This window comes from Bacillus rossius, chromosome 5 (genome assembly GCF_032445375.1).
Source record: "Bacillus rossius redtenbacheri isolate Brsri chromosome 5, Brsri_v3, whole genome shotgun sequence".
NCBI lineage: Eukaryota > Metazoa > Arthropoda > Insecta > Phasmatodea > Bacillidae > Bacillus > Bacillus rossius.
The window spans coordinates 39,951,614-39,972,392 of NC_086333.1; the positions used below are offsets into that span (position 1 = coordinate 39,951,614).

At 42.1% G+C, this 20,779-nt stretch overlaps 1 protein-coding gene across 1 annotated transcript in view; it reads right to left on the reverse strand.

Annotated features, from left to right (window-relative positions):
- Window positions 1-372: 372 nt before the first annotated feature.
- The window catches only part of LOC134532242 (multidrug resistance protein homolog 49-like), a 140,973-nt gene continuing 120,566 nt past the window's right edge, over window positions 373-20,779 (reverse strand). Inside the window, exons 20-24 of the mRNA XM_063368663.1 lie at window positions 17,469-17,622; window positions 16,541-16,738; window positions 9,320-9,526; window positions 5,954-6,100; window positions 373-2,551 (exon numbers count right to left, since the gene is read on the reverse strand). Of these exons, the coding sequence (XP_063224733.1) occupies window positions 2,351-2,551; window positions 5,954-6,100; window positions 9,320-9,526; window positions 16,541-16,738; window positions 17,469-17,622 (907 nt within the window). The 3' untranslated portion in view covers window positions 373-2,350. The remainder of the gene's footprint in view (window positions 2,552-5,953; window positions 6,101-9,319; window positions 9,527-16,540; window positions 16,739-17,468; window positions 17,623-20,779) is intronic.

Here is a 20,779-nt window from a genome sequence, read left to right on the forward strand (position 1 = left end):
TTTTCTCATTCGTTTATTCATTCATTTGATAAAAGTCCCTTTTTCTTGCTGCTCATATGTTAACTCACAGATGTCCTTTAGTTACAGAGCCTTTCAACCTGTAGTAAATTATACTGAAAGCTGTATTAAAGACAAAGTTCCTAGTTTTGGCTGGATACTACTTAAAATCCACTTTTTATCAGATTTCATGTATTAAAGTCAAATTTGATGTCTTTGTTACCTTACACGATTTAAATAATAATTGATCCGTATTGAAAGCTGCATATACTTCTCTAGTAGATATGCAATGTTTATTTTGAGATCTAGAGAAGGGATACCCAAAGTACATTTCTAAGCTAGTCTCCAAAACACGTTCAGTTAAATACAAAACAATTTGATGTAAATGTTTAATTTTATTAGTAACATTGTGAAAACATATACATCAGCGGGTAATACATAAATGCCAAGCTTATAATAGCTACAATACACGCAGCCAAGAAAGAGACAGCGCAGTGATACTTCCGCGTTCATATCAGGCAGCAGATTCTAAAGCCACAGACCTCCTTTCCAGTTATGTGCCGTTGACCACGCCCGCGGCACCTTTCGTAGACTGCGCGGCCAACTGAATGAAGACTATGTTTGTCCGGACAACGAGTAGGAGGAGCAAGTAAGTGGCAAGTGGCCGTACGCCCACCTCCAAAATGCCTGGTGATTGGTGGCAGCTTCCAAAGCCGCAGAGCTTCCTTCTATCCCTATAGTGCAGACGGCACTCTTCTCAGATAGTGTGGCCAGTGCTGCGCTACTGAATGAGGACAACTAATGGCCCGACAGCAAGGAGGAGGAGCGAGTATGTGGGAGGTGGCAGTAGGCCCCGCCCCCATAGCATGTGCTGATTGGTGGCAACTTCCAAAGCCGCCCAGCTACGTCTTATTATGCTTCGCTGCAGAACACGCCCGCAGCACCCTACCTAAGTTGCGCAGCCAAAACAGGGCTACTGAATCACGACTATATTTTCCGGACAACAAGAAGTAGGACGGTGGAAAGCGAGTGAGTGCAAAGTGGCAGTAGGCCCCACATAAAATTGTCCCTGGTGATTGGTGGCCGCTTCCAAAGCGGTAAAGTTCCCACCTATTTCTATGCTGCAGACCACGCATGCGGCACTCTTCCCATACTGCATGGCAGTACTGCATCTCTAAATAAAGTACTACGATTGGCCGGACAGCCAGAAAAAAGGAGGAGCAGGCGGGATGAAAAAGACAGAAGGCCCTGGCCCGATAGCACATGCTCAAATGGTGACAGCTTCCAAAGCCACATCACACTTAAACCGTGGCCAGGACTGTGCTACTTACTGATGAGGACTATGTTTGGCCGAAGAGCGATGAGGAGGAGTAGGTGGTTTGTAGGTGGCAGTAGGCTCCACCCCCGTAGTATATGATGAATGATGACAGCTTCCAAAGCCACATCACACTTAAACCGTGGCCAGGACTGTGCTACTTACTGATGAGGACTATGTTTGGCCGAAGAGCGATGAGGAGGAGTAGGTGGTTTGTAGGTGGCAGTAGGCTCCACCCCCGTAGTATATGATGAATGATGACAGCTTCCAAAGCCAAATCACACTTAATCCGTGGCCAGTACTGTGCTACTGATGAGGACTATGTTTGGCCGAAGAGCGATGAGGAGGAGTAGGTGGTTTGTAGGTGGCAGTAGGCTCCACCCCCGTAGCATATGATGAATGATGACAGCTTTCAAAGCCACATCACACTTAATCCGTGGCCAGTACTGTGCAACTGATGAGGACTATGTTTGGCCGAAGAGCGATGAGGAGGAGTAGGTGGTTTGTAGGTGGCAGTAGGCTCCACCCCCATAGTATATGATGAATGATGACAGCTTCCAAAGCCACATCACACTTAATCCGTGGCCAGGACTGTGCTACTTACTGATGGGGACTATGTTTGGCCGGAGAGCGATGAGGAGGAGTAAGTGGTTTATAGATGGCAGTAGGCTCCACCCCCGTAGCATATGATGAATGATGACAGCTTCCAAAGCCACATCACACTTAATCCGTGGCCAGGACTGTGCTACTTACTGATGGGGACTATGTTTGGCCGGAGAGCGATGAGGAGGAGTAAGTGGTTTATAGATGGCAGTAGGCTCCACCCCCGTAGCATATGATGAATGATGGCGGCTTACAAAGCCACAGGGATTCCTCCTATATCTACGCTGCAGACCTCGCCCACAGCACACTTCCTATACTGCGCGGCCAGTACTGTGCTACTGAATGAGGACTATGATTGGCGGGATAGCGAAGAGGAGGAGCTGGTGGGAGGGAGGTGGCGGTAGGCCCCGCCTTGTGCGGTAGTGGCGATGGCCGTCACTTGGCCGGCGCCGCCTGCTTCACCATCTGGCTGTAGAGGCCGCCCTTGGCCAGCAGCTCGGCGTGCGAGCCCGCCTCCGCCACGACTCCCTGGCTGATGACGCAGATCACGTCGGCCTGCTGCACCGTGACGAGCCGGTGCGCGATGGTGATGCAGGTGCGGCCCTCCTGGGCCTTGTCCAGCGCCTCTTGCACCACCTGCGCGACCACGCCACTTCTCAGCCCCCCGTCCTCCGAACAGAAGCATACCCCCGATACAATTGCATCAGGGGCGTAGCCGGGATTTCTTTTCGGGGGGTGTTTACTTACACCCTGCCCCCGTACTAGGGAGGGGGGTATAGGTGCTATTTAAGCACTTTCGTAATTAAAATATTGGCTTTAAATAACATAAATTTGTGTCCCGACTTTATGATATTTTTAACGAGACACTGTTGAAAACTCATTGCTGAATATTAAGGGTTATCGGCTAAAGGGTTCTTTCTTAGTTTCATCTAAGTGCATTTGCAACAGCTAGACAAGTGTAAATTTTGTCATACGTACATATATATATATATATATATATATATATATATATATTAATATTTCGGGGGGTGTTTGGACACCCAAAACACCCCCCCCCCTGGCTACGCCCCTGATTGCATGGCAACTTAACCATTCAAATATCACATTCCTACACGTGTTGTCTACAAAAATATATATATTAATGGTAATTTCACGGTAAATTTATGTTAATTTTTCCATACAATAGCATAGGTTAAAAACTTAATTTTAATTACATGTTTAACATTATTAACAAAACATATATTTTACAAAGGCAATTTTTCATTAATATTTCATTTATGTTCTGATGTAAGACCAAGTCCTGAAAATTCCGTGGACCCGACGACTCGCAAAATTTCTATAACGACTCCCTCTTAACCGGCCTTATTTGGGACTAGGAACCAAACCAGATAACCGCGTTTGGACGATAACATTGCTTTCTTAACTGCATTGAAATCCTCTTTCAAACTTTTTTTTTTTTTAAGTTTGTAACTTATCGGTAAGAAAATAAGTATATACTCTACTATATTGTTATATAGTGACAGGATGAAGTATGGTTAAGAAAACTTACCATTATAGTACTTCTTAAGTTGGGGGAAAAAAATTATGTTCGCACATGTTACTGTAGACTTATGTATTTACATAACATACTTGCAGTATAAATACATATTAGGCCTCACTATAGTATAAACTCGTTAGGCTAGGGGCTAGAAACCAATCGTGACAGGTCCCTGAGACATAATCATCGTCTCAAACTCAAGACAGGTTAACACGGAGGCCAGTTAAAAGGTTTCCGGTTAAAGCTTATGCTTGTTAAAGCTTGTGCGGTTAAAGCGGTGACTGGTTAGGGAGTCCATGTCATAGTGTTGTGGCTCGTCTAGGCTGGAGAGAAGACATTTCACTTTTGAATGGCCTCAATTTTATCGGACCATTTTGTGTCTGTTGATTGGTTTTAAACTACTTTGGGAAGGTAGGGGGCTTTGAATATCAAGTGTGGCCCAATTGATGACGTTGCAGAAATGTACAAATCTCAGAGTTTTAGGCCGGTTGTATAACTATGCGTTTCTGTCGCTGCAGTTATAATGACAATTTTTTAGGGCTTGATATTCTTTCCACCAGTTATCTTAGAGTGCAAAGTGCAGGTTTCTCAAGAATCCTCAAAGTAATTATATCAAAATCGAACACATTGCCAATTTTATAGATGTAATCACCTAGTACAAACTATGTATCCAAGAAATTGTATTAAATTGAATTAGTGACTTATTTCTGACGAGATTACGTGTAATCAGGGCCGGCGCGTCCATATAGGCGAACTAGGCAACCGCCTAGGGCGCCAAGTAGCTGGGGGCGGCGCAGCACGAAACATAACAGCTGATATAATATGTTTAACGATCATTGAAACTAGATGAAAATGGATTTTTGTAACAGTTTGGAATGTTTATATTGATATAAGTAATAATTTAAAGTCCACGGTGACCTGTTTATGATTTTTAATAAGTAAAAAAGTAATAAAAAACACAAGCCTGCTTACATTTGATTGTTGACAAAATCTTAGGCTAATGTGATGTAACTTATTTTGAGGTAAGGAATTTTTTTTTTTTTTGGGGTGTCTTTTGGGAGGGGAGGGGGGGCATTAAGGTTTTTCGCCTAGGGCACCAATTTACCTTGCACCGGCCCTGCGTGTAATTTAATTTTCAAATAACTATTTCTTCACCGAGTGGCGGATTCAAAATTGTTAGAGGCGAGCAGACGGAATGCCATCTCACACGCGCGCCCTGGCCGGGCCTCGGACCAGGAAGAACGCGCGCCGACGCGACGGGCCGGCGCATTGGCTGTGCGCTCACCTTCTGGCTGTGCGCTCACCTTCTGGCTGTGCGCTCACCTTCTGGCTGTGCGCTCACCTTCTGGCTGTGCGCTCACCTTCTGGCTGTGCGCTCACCTTCTGGCTGTGCGCTCACCTTCTGGCTGTGCGCTCACCTTCTGGCTGTGCGCTCACCTTCTGGCTGTGCGCTCACCTTCTGGCTGTGCGCTCACCTTCTGGCTGTGCGCTCACCTTCTGGCTGTGCGCTCACCTTCTGGCTGTGCGCTCACCTTCTGGCTGTGCGCTCACCTTCTGGCTGTGCGCTCACCTTCTGGCGGCGCGCTCACCTTCTGGCTGTGCGCTCACCTTCTGGCTGTGCGCTCACCTTCTGGCGGCGCGCTCACCTTCTGGCTGTGCGCTCACCTTCTGGCTGTGCGCTCACCTTCTGGCGGCGCGCTCACCTTCTGGCTGTGCGCTCACCTTCTGGCTGTGCGCTCACCTTCTGGCTGTGCGCTCACCTTCTGGCTGTGCGCTCACCTTCTGGCTGTGCGCTCACCTTCTGGCTGTGCGCTCACCTTCTGGCTGTGCGCTCACCTTCTGGCTGTGCGCTCACCTTCTGGCTGTGCGCTCACCTTCTGGCTGTGCGCTCACCTTCTGGCGGCGCGCTCACCTTCTGGCGGCGCGCTCACCTTCTGGCTGTGCGCTCACCTTCTGGCGGCGCGCTCACCTTCTGGCTGTGCGCTCACCTTCTGGCTGTGCGCTCACCTTCTGGCTGTGCGCTCACCTTCTGGCTGTGCGCTCACCTTCTGGCTGTGCGCTCACCTTCTGGCTGTGCGCTCACATTCTGGCGGCGCGCTCACCTTCTGGCTGTGCGCTCACCTTCTGGCTGTGCGCTCACCTTCTGGCTGTGCGCTCACCTTCTGGCTGTGCGCTCACCTTCTGGCTGTGCGCTCACCTTCTGGCGGCGCGCTCACCTTCTGGCGGCGCGCTCACCTTCTGGCGGCGCGCTCACCTTCTGGCTGTGCGCTCACCTTCTGGCTGTGCGCTCACCTTCTGGCTGTGCGCTCACCTTCTGGCTGTGCGCTCACCTTCTGGCTGTGCGCTCACCTTCTGGCTGTGCGCTCACCTTCTGGCTGTGCGCTCACCTTCTGGCTGTGCGCTCACCTTCTGGCTGTGCGCTCACCTTCTGGCGGCGCGCTCACCTTCTGGCGGCGCGCTCACCTTCTGGCTGTGCGCTCACCTTCTGGCTGTGCGCTCACCTTCTGGCTGTGCGTGTCCAGCGCTGACGTGGCCTCGTCCAGCAGCAGGATGCGCGGGTTGCGCACCAGCGCCCGGGCGATGGCGATCCTCTGCTTCTGTCCGCCGGACAGCTGCGCGCCCTTGGAGCCGAGCCTCGTGTCGTAGCCCTGCCGCAGACACGGCGCCCATCGAGCACTCTCGTCGCGCGCGCCCGCCCACGGGCGTACCAACCATTCAAAAAGGAATTGTTTTTTTTTTTTTTAAATAATGAACTATTAAGTGTTAACCTACACCTTCGTAGTAACGAGTTCATCCGGCACTGAATTATTAATATTGCTGTGGCCATGTACTTTGTTTTTTCGTTCCAACGTAAGTCGAGTATTTTTGTTCTCTGTGTTTCATGCGTATTTTCATAAGGATGTTTTCTTTGCTGTGAAATGTTTAATATTCACAACCACCGATGTGAAACATTGTTTCGAGCTAGCAATAACTCCAAATTGAAAATAGTTAGTATATAATGATATTTTGATAGTTTAACTCTCTCATATTTTGTACACAAAATGACCGTAAGTATTTATTTTGTTAATTTTTTAGAAAAAAAAACATTATTTAATGTGTAGCTTCAAAATTGTGAATTGCTGCGAATTTATAAAAGCTACTGTGATTGGTCGTCATCATTTGTTAATTTCGATTAGAAAGATTCAGCATATATTTTGTAAAGAAAACAGAATATCGCCGCTCCGATCAACAAGAAGGAAAAAAAAATTATAGAAGGAAATCGTATTAGTCGAATAAAAGCTAATTTTTTGTGATCCAGTTTTTAATCATGTAATAATAAATATACGGAAACAGTTTAGCAATTGATATTCGATGTTGAACTATAGTTGGATAATAAGAACTAAGACGATATATTGAATAATTTAAGAACAATCATGCTATAAGCATATGTTTTCGTCAAGCGAATAGTCCACGCTGAAGTTGAACTACAAATGTTCCTGTAAAGTCTACAAATACTAAATCCACGGAAACGATACTGATTATATGAGTAATTGTATTATGTTTCAAGAAGACAGTTCAGTACAACTAATTCTACATAATTCCCTATCCTATCCTTGACGAAGGAAGGAAGGACGATGTCGGATGCCGAGCCCTGAGCTGTCGGCATAGACCCGAGCATCAGAATCAACTACGAAGGAAGGGTGGCTGCTATTCCGGAGTCGCAGTTTCTCGTTATCCAGTCCAACCACTGAAGGAAGAAAGGACGACATTTTACTCCCGAATTCCGAGACGACTGTGGAATTAGACCTTCTGCAGTGCCACGTCGTTGTGCGGAACTAATACAGCCGTGTATAAGGCATTAGTAAGAAGGTCTGTAGGATCATAAGCCGAGTAATGTTTGACGTTTATACTGTTGACAGACCGCGTAAAATATTCGTATTACTTACATACAAATTTTCTCATAAAATATTGTACTGAATCGCAATTATTCAACACAAATCGTATCAAATTACCTTTGTATTTTTATTTTAACTTTAATTTTGACATTGTTAAATTTCTCCTGTAAGTTACGTTATTTTTAAATCATGCAAATTGATGACGAATGATTCAGATAGTTTCCAATATTCGAATGTAAATTGGAATTGCTAACTAATTTTTCCTTGTTTATTAACAGGTACTTATGATTACCCAGATGTCTAGTTCTAGTAAAACTGCATTGTATAATTTTATATACTACTGAAAGAAAAGTTAACTTCAACTCTTAAACCACTAAATTAACCATATTAATTATTTTTGGTTTGATATTTTGGGATATAAACAGTGAATTTATATTAGAAGTGTATAAATATTAACGCAATTTTTCTTAATTGGTCTTTAAAATTTGGATTTATTCGCTTTCGGAATATTATACTGGTATTTAGTTGTAAGTGACATAAACACTTCATAAACTACCTGCTAAAAAAAATAGTTCTTATATCAGTGTACATGTTCATGTTGGGTCAATTTGTGTGAAAATATAATAATCTTGTTTCAATAGCTATCAATTCTATATCATTCAGAGGCTTAAATCAGAATGGCGCCCATACAAGTAAAACAAAGGAAATCATTGTAAATTATCAAGTCTTAAGTTGTATCTTGTATTTTTGCTACGGGCATTGTTAAACATTTCTACTTGGGTGAATAGACACCTGTTCGAGGGTTGACACTGTATATGTAGGGCAATACTCATGGTACATATATTAGACAGTCGGAGAGCCCCCTTAGTTTATTGTTTATACTATTGGATTCACCAATAACGTTGTTTGAATATTCCTGACCGGCCATATTTCATTTATAAAAAAATTATATCAAGTCTTTTAAAGAAAGAGAAATCAACCTCTATTTTTCTTGTTTGTTAATTTTACAACAAAGGTTATTATTTTTTGTTTACCTTTTATTTAAATTTTCAGTGTGATATTACACCGAAAATTCCTTTCCAAACCTTTTGAATTTGTTGCGGCTTCCTGCATGTAGTCACCAACGCCAAATAATTATCATTATGTTACCCAAGCCAAATAAATAACATTATGTCACCCATGGTACAATGAACCTAATAACAGTTCCACTATTCACCAAACAAGAGCTTGAAATGTATAAAAGAAAAACTACGCCCAACAGTTAGCATAGCCGTGTAATGTAGTGCATAGCTCGCACTGCACGTTGTAGCCGAAATTCTCAGGAGCGAAGACAAATTTTCAATTCTAGAGAGGAATGGAAGAAAGGGAGAGATATTTTGAACTTTACGTTCTAGCGCACTGCATTAAGAGGCCACTCCAGTGTTTCAGGGGCACTAAGCAACCCGCGTTAACCTCATAAGATTCAATGCTATTTTCATTTTGCTTATAACTAATTAACTAATATAGATTTCGAAATTATGCTTGCTTGATATGTAAGACAACGATGCTCTTATCAAAGCCCCTTTCTTCAAAAATGTGCATAAATTATGGTTCAAACCTAGACAATAAACTTTTGCATATTAGTAAAGATTAATATAAAACCATAATTTATGCACCTTTTTGAAGAAAGGGGCTTTGATAAGAGCATCGTTGTCTTACGTATCAAGCAAGCATCATTTCGAAATCTATACTAGTTAATTAGTTATAAGCAAAATGAAAATAGCATTGACTGTTATGAGATTAACGCGGGTTGCGTAGTGCCCCTGAAACACTGGAGTGGTCTCTTAAAAAATAAAAGCAAGGTGGGTTTGTAACTCGCGACATCGGGAAAGCGATGTTGAATTTCGTGAATTTTTATATTTGTCTGTAGAATAAGTGATCCAAAGAAGAGGTTTCAACCCTCCAGGGCCCCTGCTGCATGGTGCCGCGGTCGAGCGACGATGGCATACTAACTTGCGGCAGCGACGTGATGAAGCTGTGGATGTTGGCCTTCTTCGCGGCCTCTATGACCTCCTCCATGGGCACGGCGCGGTCGTTGTCCCCGTAGGCGATGTTCTCGGCGATGGTGCGGTCGAACAAGGTGGGCTCCTGCGACACCAGCCCCAGCTGCGACCTCAGCGTCCTCAGCGGCACGTCCTGCGCGTCGGTGCCGTTCACGGACTGCGGGCAGGAGCGTCCAGTCACCTCCGTGCCGGGCGACACTTCCACCTTCACTCCGTTACTGTATACATGGACATTACCATCACTTACATTAGCTAACACTACCACTTCCACCTTCACTCCCATCCCCTGGTCCGTTACTGTATACATGGACATTACCGTCACTTCCATTAGCTAACACTACCACTTCCACCTTCACTCCCGTCCCCTGGTCCGTTACTGTATACATGGACATTACCATCACTTACATTAGCTAACCTACCACTTCCACTTTCACTCCCATCCCCTGGTCCGTTACTGAAATACATGGACATTACCGTCACTTCCATTAGCTAACACTACCACTTCCACCTTCACTCCCATCCCCCATCCCCTGGTCCGTTACTGTATACATGGACATTAACGTCACTTCCATTAGCTAACCTACCACTTCCACCTTCACTCCCATCCCCCATCCCCTGGTCCGTTACTGTATACATGGACATTACCATCACTTCCATTAGCTAACACTACCACTTCCACCTTCACTCCCATCCCCTGGTCCGTTACTGTATACATGGACATTACCATCACTTCCATTAGCTAACCTACCACTTCCACCTTCACTCCCAGCCCCCATCCCCTGGTCCGTTACTGTATACATGGACATTACCATCACTTACATTAGCTAACACTACCACTTCCACCTTCACTCCCATCCCCTGGTCCGTTACTGTATACATGGACATTACCGTCACTTCCATTAGCTAACCTACCACTTCCACCTTCACTCCCATCCCCCATCCCCTGGTCCGTTACTGTATACATGGACATTACCGTCACTTCCATTAGCTAACACTACCACTTCCACCTTCACTCCCATCCCCCATCCCCTGGTCCGTTACTGTATACATGGACATTAACGTCACTTCCATTAGCTAACCTACCACTTCCACCTTCACTCCCATCCCCCATCCCCTGGTCCGTTACTGTATACATGGACATTACCATCACTTCCATTAGCTAACACTACCACTTCCACCTTCACTCCCATCCCCTGGTCCGTTACTGTATACATGGACATTACCATCACTTCCATTAGCTAACCTACCATTTCCACCTTCACTCCCAGCCCCCATCCCCTGGTCCGTTACTGTATACATGGACATTACCATCACTTACATTAGCTAACACTACCACTTCCACCTTCACTCCCATCCCCTGGTCCGTTACTGTATACATGGACATTACCGTCACTTCCATTAGCTAACCTACCACTTCCACCTTCACTCCCATCCCCTGGTCCGTTACTGTATACATGGACATTACCGTCACTTCCATTAGCTAACACTACCACTTCCACCTTCACTCCCATCCCCCATCCCCTGGTCCGTTACTGTATACATGGACATTACCATCACTTCCATTAGCTAACCTACCACTTCCACCTTCACTCCCAGCCCCCATCCCCTGGTCCGTTACTGTATACATGGACATTACCATCACTTACATTAGCTAACACTACCACTTCCACCTTCACTCCCGTCCCCTGGTCCGTTACTGTATACATGGACATTACCATCACTTACATTAGCTAACCTACCACTTCCACTTTCACTCCCATCCCCTGGTCCGTTACTGTATACATGGACATTACCGTCACTTCCATTAGCTAACACTACCACTTCCACCTTCACTCCCATCCCCCATCCCCTGGTCCGTTACTGTATACATGGACATTAACGTCACTTCCATTAGCTAACCTACCACTTCCACCTTCACTCCCATCCCCCATCCCCTGGTCCGTTACTGTATACATGGACATTACCATCACTTCCATTAGCTAACACTACCACTTCCACCTTCACTCCCATCCCCTGGTCCGTTACTGTATACATGGACATTACCATCACTTCCATTAGCTAACATACCACTTCCACCTTCACTCCCAGCCCCCATCCCCTGGTCCGTTACTGTATACATGGACATTACCATCACTTACATTAGCTAACACTACCACTTCCACCTTCACTCCCATCCCCTGGTCCGTTACTGTATACATGGACATTACCGTCACTTCCATTAGCTAACCTACCACTTCCACCTTCACTCCCATCCCCTGGTCCGTTACTGTATGCATGGACATTACCATCACTTCCATTAGCTAACCTACCACTTCCACCTTCACTCCCATCCCCTGGTCTGTTACTGTATACATGGACATTACCATCACTTCCATTAGATAACACAACCACTTCCATTTTCATTAGATCTCATTATTAGCTGTACACGTGGCCATTATAACCAATAACATTATTATTACTTCCATTACCTAACCTACCACTTCCACTTTCACTCCCATCTCCTGGTCCGTTACTGTATACATGGACATTACCATCACTTCCATTAGCTAACACTACCACTTCCACCTTCACTCCCATCCCCTGGTCCGTTACTGTATACATGGACATTACCATCACTTACATTAGCTAACACTACCACTTCCACCTTCACTCCCATCCCCCATCCCCTGGTCCGTTACTGTATACATGGACATTACCGTCACTTCCATTAGCTAACACTACCACTTCCACCTTCACTCCCATCCCCTGGTCCGTTACTGTATGCATGGACATTACCGTCACTTCCATTAGCTAACACTACCACTTCCACCTTCACTCCCATCCCCTGGTCCGTTACTGTATGCATGGACATTACCATCACTTCCATTAGCTAACCTACCACTTCCACCTTCACTCCCATCCCCCATCCCCTGGTCCGTTACTGTATATATGGACATTACCATCACTTACATTAGCTAACACTACCACTTCCACCTTCACTCCCATCCCCTGGTCCGTTACTGTATACATGGACATTACCATCACTTCCATTAGCTAACACTACCACTTCCACTTTCATTGGATTTCACCATCACCTGGATTGCCAGTGGTATGGCTATTTCTGCCAATACTATTACTACCCATTATCGTGGCTACCAGTTCTACTCCTGCCGTTAATAACACTACCACCTTCACTTCCATTAGATGTCATTATCACCTGGACTGTCAGTATGTACGTAGCGTACTAAAAGCGCGAGGAGGCACTAAGGGCGTACACTGACTCGCGCATCACACGTTTCTTCGCCTCTACGCGTCAGGAAGAAAACTGCTGTCCAGTCTTATCGCAGTTAACGCAGTTTTGTTAAATAATAATTATTATATTTATTATTATCTATTATTATTTTATTATATTTATTATAATTATCATATTTATAATTATCGATACCTATTTTTTTTCATTTCTTAAAGTGTATATTGTTACACCAAATTTTAAATTTTTTTTACTTGATTCAAATGAACGTGGTTTTAAAAAATGTTTGTACAGGAAAAAGGCATTAAATATAACTGATCCGAGTCAGACACTTCAATAAATATTGAGCGGTTTTTAAGTGGCACATTAACGCTAAGAGTTCTGCAAGCAAAATTTTCATCAGAAAATTTGGTTGATTCAAGAATAATTGAAAGAATTATAGCTTAGCTTTTCATGGACACTGAGGTCATGCTAGATAACGAGGAGTGATGAGATAAGGATGGAGCAATGACGGCATTCAAATGTGTTGAAAATTGAGTTCCTTGAGGAAGCCCACTAGTTCATGGCAACATCCACCACGTTTCCCACTTCCAGCAGGGCCGTCGAGAGAAACCAGGGGCACGAGGACAAATAATTTTTTTCAGATCCCTACCCAATTATTTTTCCAACCCCACAATTAAGTTGTCTGCCTGGCTGTTCGCCGAACGGCGTCAGAACTCCGGGGGTTAACGCGCCATTTGCAAACCGCACGCGACTTATAAAAGTTGTCTCATTACCATTAGGATTTAAGAGCCCTTGCATATTTCTGTACAAGTTTCGTGCCATGGTTTCGTCTATAATGTGTAATATTTTAACAGTGAAAAGGGCTAAACGGGTGTTTTCACAGACATGTTTAGATATGAAACTTTAAAGCCGGGGAGCCTTTAACTTTAATATTAAAACATAAAATGATAGGGTCACCGCTACAAGTCTAATGGAGGAGCGTCACCGAAGCGAAGACTGTACGCCAGGCCTCTGCCTGGCACGTAGAGTCTAAGAAGCGTGTGATGCGCGTGGCAGTGTCACCCTAAGCGCCCCCAACTTTTAGAGCTCACGCGCCTGACCAGGCGGCCACCTTAATAAAAAAAATCTGAAGACTGTAAACGTTATTGTGGCCATAACTCTAGACGTGATCTGTGTGCGTATGACATTACTTGTAAGGCTTCATATGAATTCTTTCGACAGCAGACTGGTATTTTTCATCCTATCAAGATAAACCCATAGGGATGAGCCAATCAAACTCTCAAACCCTGAAATACTATGAAATCAATTTGTATTCGAAGGATTCGATATTCGAGGAAAAATATTCGAGATAAATAATGTATTTTAAAAAATTAACACTGATAATCTCTGAAGTCAACTAGGTAATTTTTTCCTTCATATATTTCCCATTACCATTCGCCAAAATAGTTTGCTTTAAAATTTGAATATGTGTTTTATATGTAAACTTGGTTAATGTATAAAACAATGAAAGGGTAAATGTTTTAATACCATAGTTAATATTTCTTTTATTTCTTGTACATTATATTATTTTGCACCCTTGCGACGTAGATTTGGATTTGAGGCGTATATTCGAATTAATATTTGGGATTCGAATTCCAGATGATTAGGGTTTGATACATCACTATTAAAACAATCATGATACTCAACTGGACAACCCCCGGAAACTGCCCCTTCCTTGATAAAGTTCCTGGTTGGATCCCTCCAGGAATGCAAGGCTTGATTCCCGATTAAAAAAAACATTAGCGAGTGCATAGCAGGCCAAGCGCACGAATGAGCACAAGACCTGTGTAAAATCGGTTCACAATTGAAACCTTACTGTTAATTTCCGCTAACGAAAGTTTGCGATATATCCGACATCCATGGGCAGTGTTATTAAGTAACTACATTAGCTACCAAGTGATTATCCTGTGACATCAAACCAACAATTTGTGAGCACGGTTTTTAAAAATATAAATATGGGGTGTTTATAAAATTAGATAACCATTAAAACTACTATTTATTTTTTATTTACAATTTTTTTCTAGTGATCTAAAATTAATAGCATTAAATAATTTTTAAAGCAGGAATTACACCTGAACATTGTCATATATATACAATTTCTTACCAAAATATGATTGATAAACATCAACAGTTCTCTAGTCCCGCCAAGATGGCTTCCTACTCTACTCTCGTTGGTTTTTGCACCATGCGTCCGTAACTGAATAAAAAATATATTAATTTCCCTATTTTGCGCACGACCTGTCTCGCATACACACGACCGTCCTATGGCGCTGTTGTGAATCATTAGGTTGGCAAACATGGCATTTTACTCTTGTACGCATGACCTACTCTCACTGTCAATGTTATTTTTGTCAATTTTGCACCTAGCTTAACAAAGGCGTAGCCAAGAGTTTGTGAAATAGAGTCCAGTATAACCGTTTTTTTAAAGTAAATTTCTTTATAATGGAATTTTTTGAATTTTAAAATGAAAATTGTATAGGCCTATCACACTTAGTTCGCAGGGAACAGTGCTTACACATAGAATTTTTAAGTAATGATATTCCTTGAGAAAAGGTAACTGAATATTTTATATTTCGTTTATTTATATTTGACTGTTTTAATGCTTTTTAGTCAATTGTTTGATTTCGTTACAAGTCATAAATACTCTACTTGGAATCACAATTCCTGACGTTTATGTGTATGTGAGATGTAATATGGAGGAAATACAGTAATGTTGCCCAAAATAATATATTTACAAATTGAAATCTTTGTAACTTTATGTAGCTGAATTGTTGTTATTTTAAAAATTATATTTTCGCATGTTAGGTAGATTTCGAAGCCGTTACCATGTTACAACTTCCGCAAAAAAAATATAAAGCATTACGTCCATAGACTCCAAAACTATGGTAAACTCAAAAGTTTATCTAAATATATATCACAATATTACGGACGCGATAACTGCCGTAAAATCGCACTAATCACTTATAAACTGATACATAAAATACGTTAATGTAAAATTTCGGTCGAGTTCGTTAATGGGTATACAATCCCGCCAAAGGGGTAGAAATGGGGAAGATTTTCTGAAAGGGGGGGGGGGGGGGAAACAGAAAAATCATTATAACTACAAAAAATTACACAAATATCGCATCCATTTGAACGTATTATAAATCGTAAGAGTTATACCAAAAAATTACCTTTGCTAAATAAATTTTTTGAAACGACCAAGCCTAATTGCAAGGGGTGAGAAAAAACAAAGACAGAGGACAAAAAAAAATTCATACATCCCTTAGTATGCACATTATGGAATTCGTTGGAATTATGTGTACATCTAAAACACTTATTTCGTTATAATTAGGGTTCTTTTGATGCATTTTGAAATTCTTCTTCTTCATTTTACTTATTTAAGTGCATTTTGGTTAAAAATCGTTCCATTTATATTGTACCGAGTGATTTTGTTTGATGTATCAGTTTTCCGACTCATTTCGTTATTAATTGTATTTACTTCATTTTCCAGCGGTATCTTTCAAGAACATTTAGATTATCTCACATTGATATGTTCAAAGTAGAAACGATAGCAGAAACATGGGCCTCTCTGGTAAGTAAATTTAGAGGGGGGGGGGGGACATGTGATGTAAATATATTTGGCGAAGAGGAGTAAAAATATACAAATAGAATGTATTGTATGTAACGTAATAATAATAATAATAGTAACAATGTAATGATAATAATAATGTAATGTTGAATGAAGAATCGTTCAGAAAGAAATGAAGGGGGGGGGGGGGGAAATTACCCTTGAGTGCTATTGTGTCCCCTCCACAAGGAATTTTTGGAGGGGACATGTCCACCCCCGGCAGAGAGGCCCATGGGCCAGGAAAGATGGAACGACCCGCGGCAGTGCGAGCAAGGGAGGGAGGAACTCACGACGGAGCCGGACGCCGGGTCGTAGAAGCGCTGCAGCAGCTGCACGCAGGTGGACTTGCCGCAGCCGCTGGGGCCGACCAGCGCCACGGAGCGGCCCGGCTGCACCAGCAGGTCCAGGCCTTGCAGCACGGGGACCCCGGGCCGCGCCGGGTACGAGAACCGCACCTTGGAGTACTCCAGGCCTCCGTCGCCCGCCGTCTGCAAGCACACTCAGCGCTGCTTCCCTTGCTTCCCCCTTCCGAGACCTGCCGCTGCATGTGCTTCTCTGGGCTTTCGCTCAACAGCTGTGTGGCTCCAATTAAGGAAATAGAGGTTTTGATACACAACTTTTTTTTTACACTTCCAAAGTAGTTTTTTCAATACCAACTCCCGGCTCGTGATTTTTGCAGATTCTTAATATGTATTTTTTTTTTTTTTTAATTTTTGAGTCTGGCTTTAAGACGAGCTACTGACACATAAATATTGGCTAGGATTGGAAGCAAAAAATATATAATCTTGTAAATTAATCATTCATGTGTGTTCATCTGTAAGTATGATGTGAAAATATAACTACATTGAACTAGCTTTTAATTTGTTTAAAAAAAATATTTCAAATGTTTGCAAAAGGCTTTACTTACAACAAATAACACTATTTTATCGCTAACGGTTGGTTTCATTTTAAAAAAAAAACTCGTTTTTGTGATATGTTTTGCAACATACTTCTTTAATACACAATTTATATACTTAGACCAAATAAACTTTTTGCTTATATTTCATATTCTAAACGAATGAGTTAATTTGTAAAATGGAATTCTTTAAGGAAGATAATAATTTAGGAAAGAATTGAAATAGTCTGTGAATTGTGAGTATTATATATATATATATTTAATTTATTGCTGAGTTAACTTTAGTAGTAAACACGGAACCAGCTGGATGCCGCGTCGCTCACCCAGTTGCGGTTGTGGTCCACAGACACGATGAGCGGCTTGCGGTCGATGAGCTTGAACAGGCGACCCGCCGCGAGCTTCGCCAAGCTGGCGCTAGGGGCGTACGCGAGCGACTGGCCCAGCGTCCACGCGCCGAACAGCAGCGCCTCCGACACTCTGGAGCAACAGGCGGCGGCATTGCTCACCCACATTGCTGACTACCTCCTGTCAGTCCACAGAGCAAACACGGAGGAACCCGAGCGCGCCGGCAGCAAATATGAAGTTTAAGGCATTGAAGCTGAATGTATAGGATACCTATATCTATTTTCTGAAACAAGCGCATGCGCACACATTCTGTCTTATTCTTTCATTCACCTATTTCTCTCGGTTATATATATAAATATAATTTTTTGGTGGTGTACGAATCATCGCACAAAGAGGAGAACGAAAATGAGCCCAGCTACGTACATAGCTCTCTTTATAACTGTTTGGCCAAAAACCTAGTCTCTATCATTTTTCGCGTCAGAAACGTTACACGGCAATGTTTCACGAAAACATTGCACTAAAATTCGGCCTAGAAATTATGCTTTCAGCGCGGCCAAGAAGTTTCACTTCAAAATTTTTTGTATTTTTACAAACTTTTTTTTTTTTTTTTTTTTAAATTGTATTCGTAACTCTACAAGAAGAGCAGTGTGAGTTATATAAATATTGATTTGTTAATGGGCTACATAAGACTCAATAATTATTATTTACATGATTTTTTTTTACAGTATTCGTAGTAGGCCTGTAGTTTGGTGGTAAACGAAATGTGTCCAAGGAGTAATGAGCATTCGAAAGGTAGATACTATTATTCCGAGAAAAATAAAGTATTTTTTGGCTGTTTCCGTACAGTTAACTCGTTGTGTCAATTTAAAACACTCATGAAAAATATGTCATGTAAATTCTGTACATTGTTACGACGCAACTAACGACGAGGCAACGAGGCACGCCGGTCAGTGCAGCCGGGGGGGGGGGGGCAGGGGAGGCCCCACCTCCCTCACTGCCCGTCCCTCTGCAGTGATCCCATTAGCAGGGGCGCCTCTCTCCGTGTCTCTCGTGTGTTCGACACTTTTCCAGAGCCCCTACTGCGTGGAGCGGCTTAACTAGGACGCCATTGTTCTCGTAGCTTCGAGTGATACGTAAGGGATTCTGTTGAAGTGACACTTGCGAGGGTACTCAAGGTCGGTACTTGGCAGGTGAGACGAAGACCTGCTGCGGCGATCAGTGCGCGAGTGACAGTGACGCTGAGAGTGTGAGTCTAGTGCTTTATCTGGAGCGGTGAGTGGAACGAAGTGAGGAGGACGATCGACTCCTTGGCGAGCGATGGCGGACGGCGAGGATGGACACTGTGTGCCAAGATTGGTGAATCGGGGAAGAAACATCCAAATGTATGTGCGGCGGACGAGTGAGTAGCTTAGTGTTTTGACCGAGGCGCGTGGTAAGAGAAGAATATCGGAGAGAAACACTGTCGAACCAAACTCCAGTGGGGAGAATGAACTGTGGACTTATTGAAGGAGTGATATATTTGTGGACAGACAGTTAATTTGTTATAATTTAACGATTAGTAAATATATTAGGGAATAAATAAAACTCTATTTTATTCATTGGATTATGCTTTCGGGACCTGTTCTTCCCAGTCATAACAATTAGAATAAACAGGTAGCAGAGTCTTAAAATTCGTGAAAGCACGGAGGTGAAAGTGTGGGAAATTGTATAATATTCTACTTATTCTTGCAAACTAGTCTCCAAAAAATTATTATCCATTAGGTAATTTTTTTCCCCTACGTAAGAAATGCCACGATGAGTTTTCTGTTCTCTGGAATGAAGCACGCTGTTGTTCAATAATGCTGGCTACCCTGTCACAGAACAAGAATACCGTTCTAAGTTAGCACATACATAAGTTGTAAGTGGTAGTGTCGGGAGAACCCAGATAAACCCTTTGTGTTCGCAGCAATGAAATATTAATTGACAACAATAGTTCTCAATAATTTCTCAATGGTTAAGTATCATCTTTCCAGGTCTATATGACATAATGTTTTTAAATGGGACCTAATAAGTAAAGTGGTTTGCATTACCCACTTGAGGGACACATAAAATAAAAACATAAAATCAGTGACCAATGAGCAACTTTTCCGGTTTGACTATACGCGAGCAGAATTTTAAAAAAAAAAATTGAAAGGATGAAGAAAAGTCTACATACTATTGAAAATTATATTTTTAATTTTACTTTAATGATTGATATTGAATACTGGTTCAGATCATTAAAAAAATATATATTTATTGTGAATACAAGTTTTAAAGAAATTGTGTTTATACACTTTTTCGAGTGTATTTAAAAGTGTATTTTTTTAAGGGAGGTTTTGTTCCCGTATGTATAACGATGTTAGGTTGCTTGTAAGCTTATATTGTCGCTGGCAGGGAGTGTCTGTGGAAGGTTTAGTAGTTTCTTGGCCATTTTCACGGGAGTGTTTGTGAGGTTATGTTCCCGTGTGTATAATTTATTTACATTATAAATTATTAATTAGTAATTTTATATATTTATTATACATTTTAATTTAATAAATTTAGTTATACGTTCAGCATATAATTGTTTATTTAATTATTTTTTTAAAAAATCTCGTTTATTTTACTAAATAAATAATTTATTTAATTCACGTGTTTGTATTAATTTGTTTTTTAATTTTTATTTATTTTTTAAATTTGATAGTATTTTTACTCTACAACCGTATTTATAATATCATTCCAGGCCTTTTATTATTTTAATTCTATTCATTTTTTCATGCAAAATTAAAATTAGTTTTATATCACGCCAAGTAAGTATAACTTCTAACGCGCGAACAAAACTACAATAAATCATTTTTTATCTGTAATTTGTTTTTTTCTTGTAATGATACCGTCTGCAAAAAATGACAGTCCAGAAGTGAACTTCGTGTGAACGGAAACACATTTAATTTTGTTTTATGACGAAGGTGAAACAGCACAGCAACAGAAATAGCCATATTGATATATATATATATATATATATGTTGCCATTAAACATATAAAAAAAATAACTACTAAAGATTATTTTATCTGGTTTGTATAGTATTAAAACATTCGTTAACATTTGTAGGGCATGATAAAAAAAATGGGAATATTCAATGAACCAACTTGGCGGGTGAAGCCAAGTCTGGAACTCCTACGTCATAATTAGAGACCCAGAAAATTCGCGGGTTCATTTCGTGTTATGCTAAAATTCAAATAATTATACCTTACTGCTGCTTCTGTCATTGGTTCACTGTTAATATGGAGGACT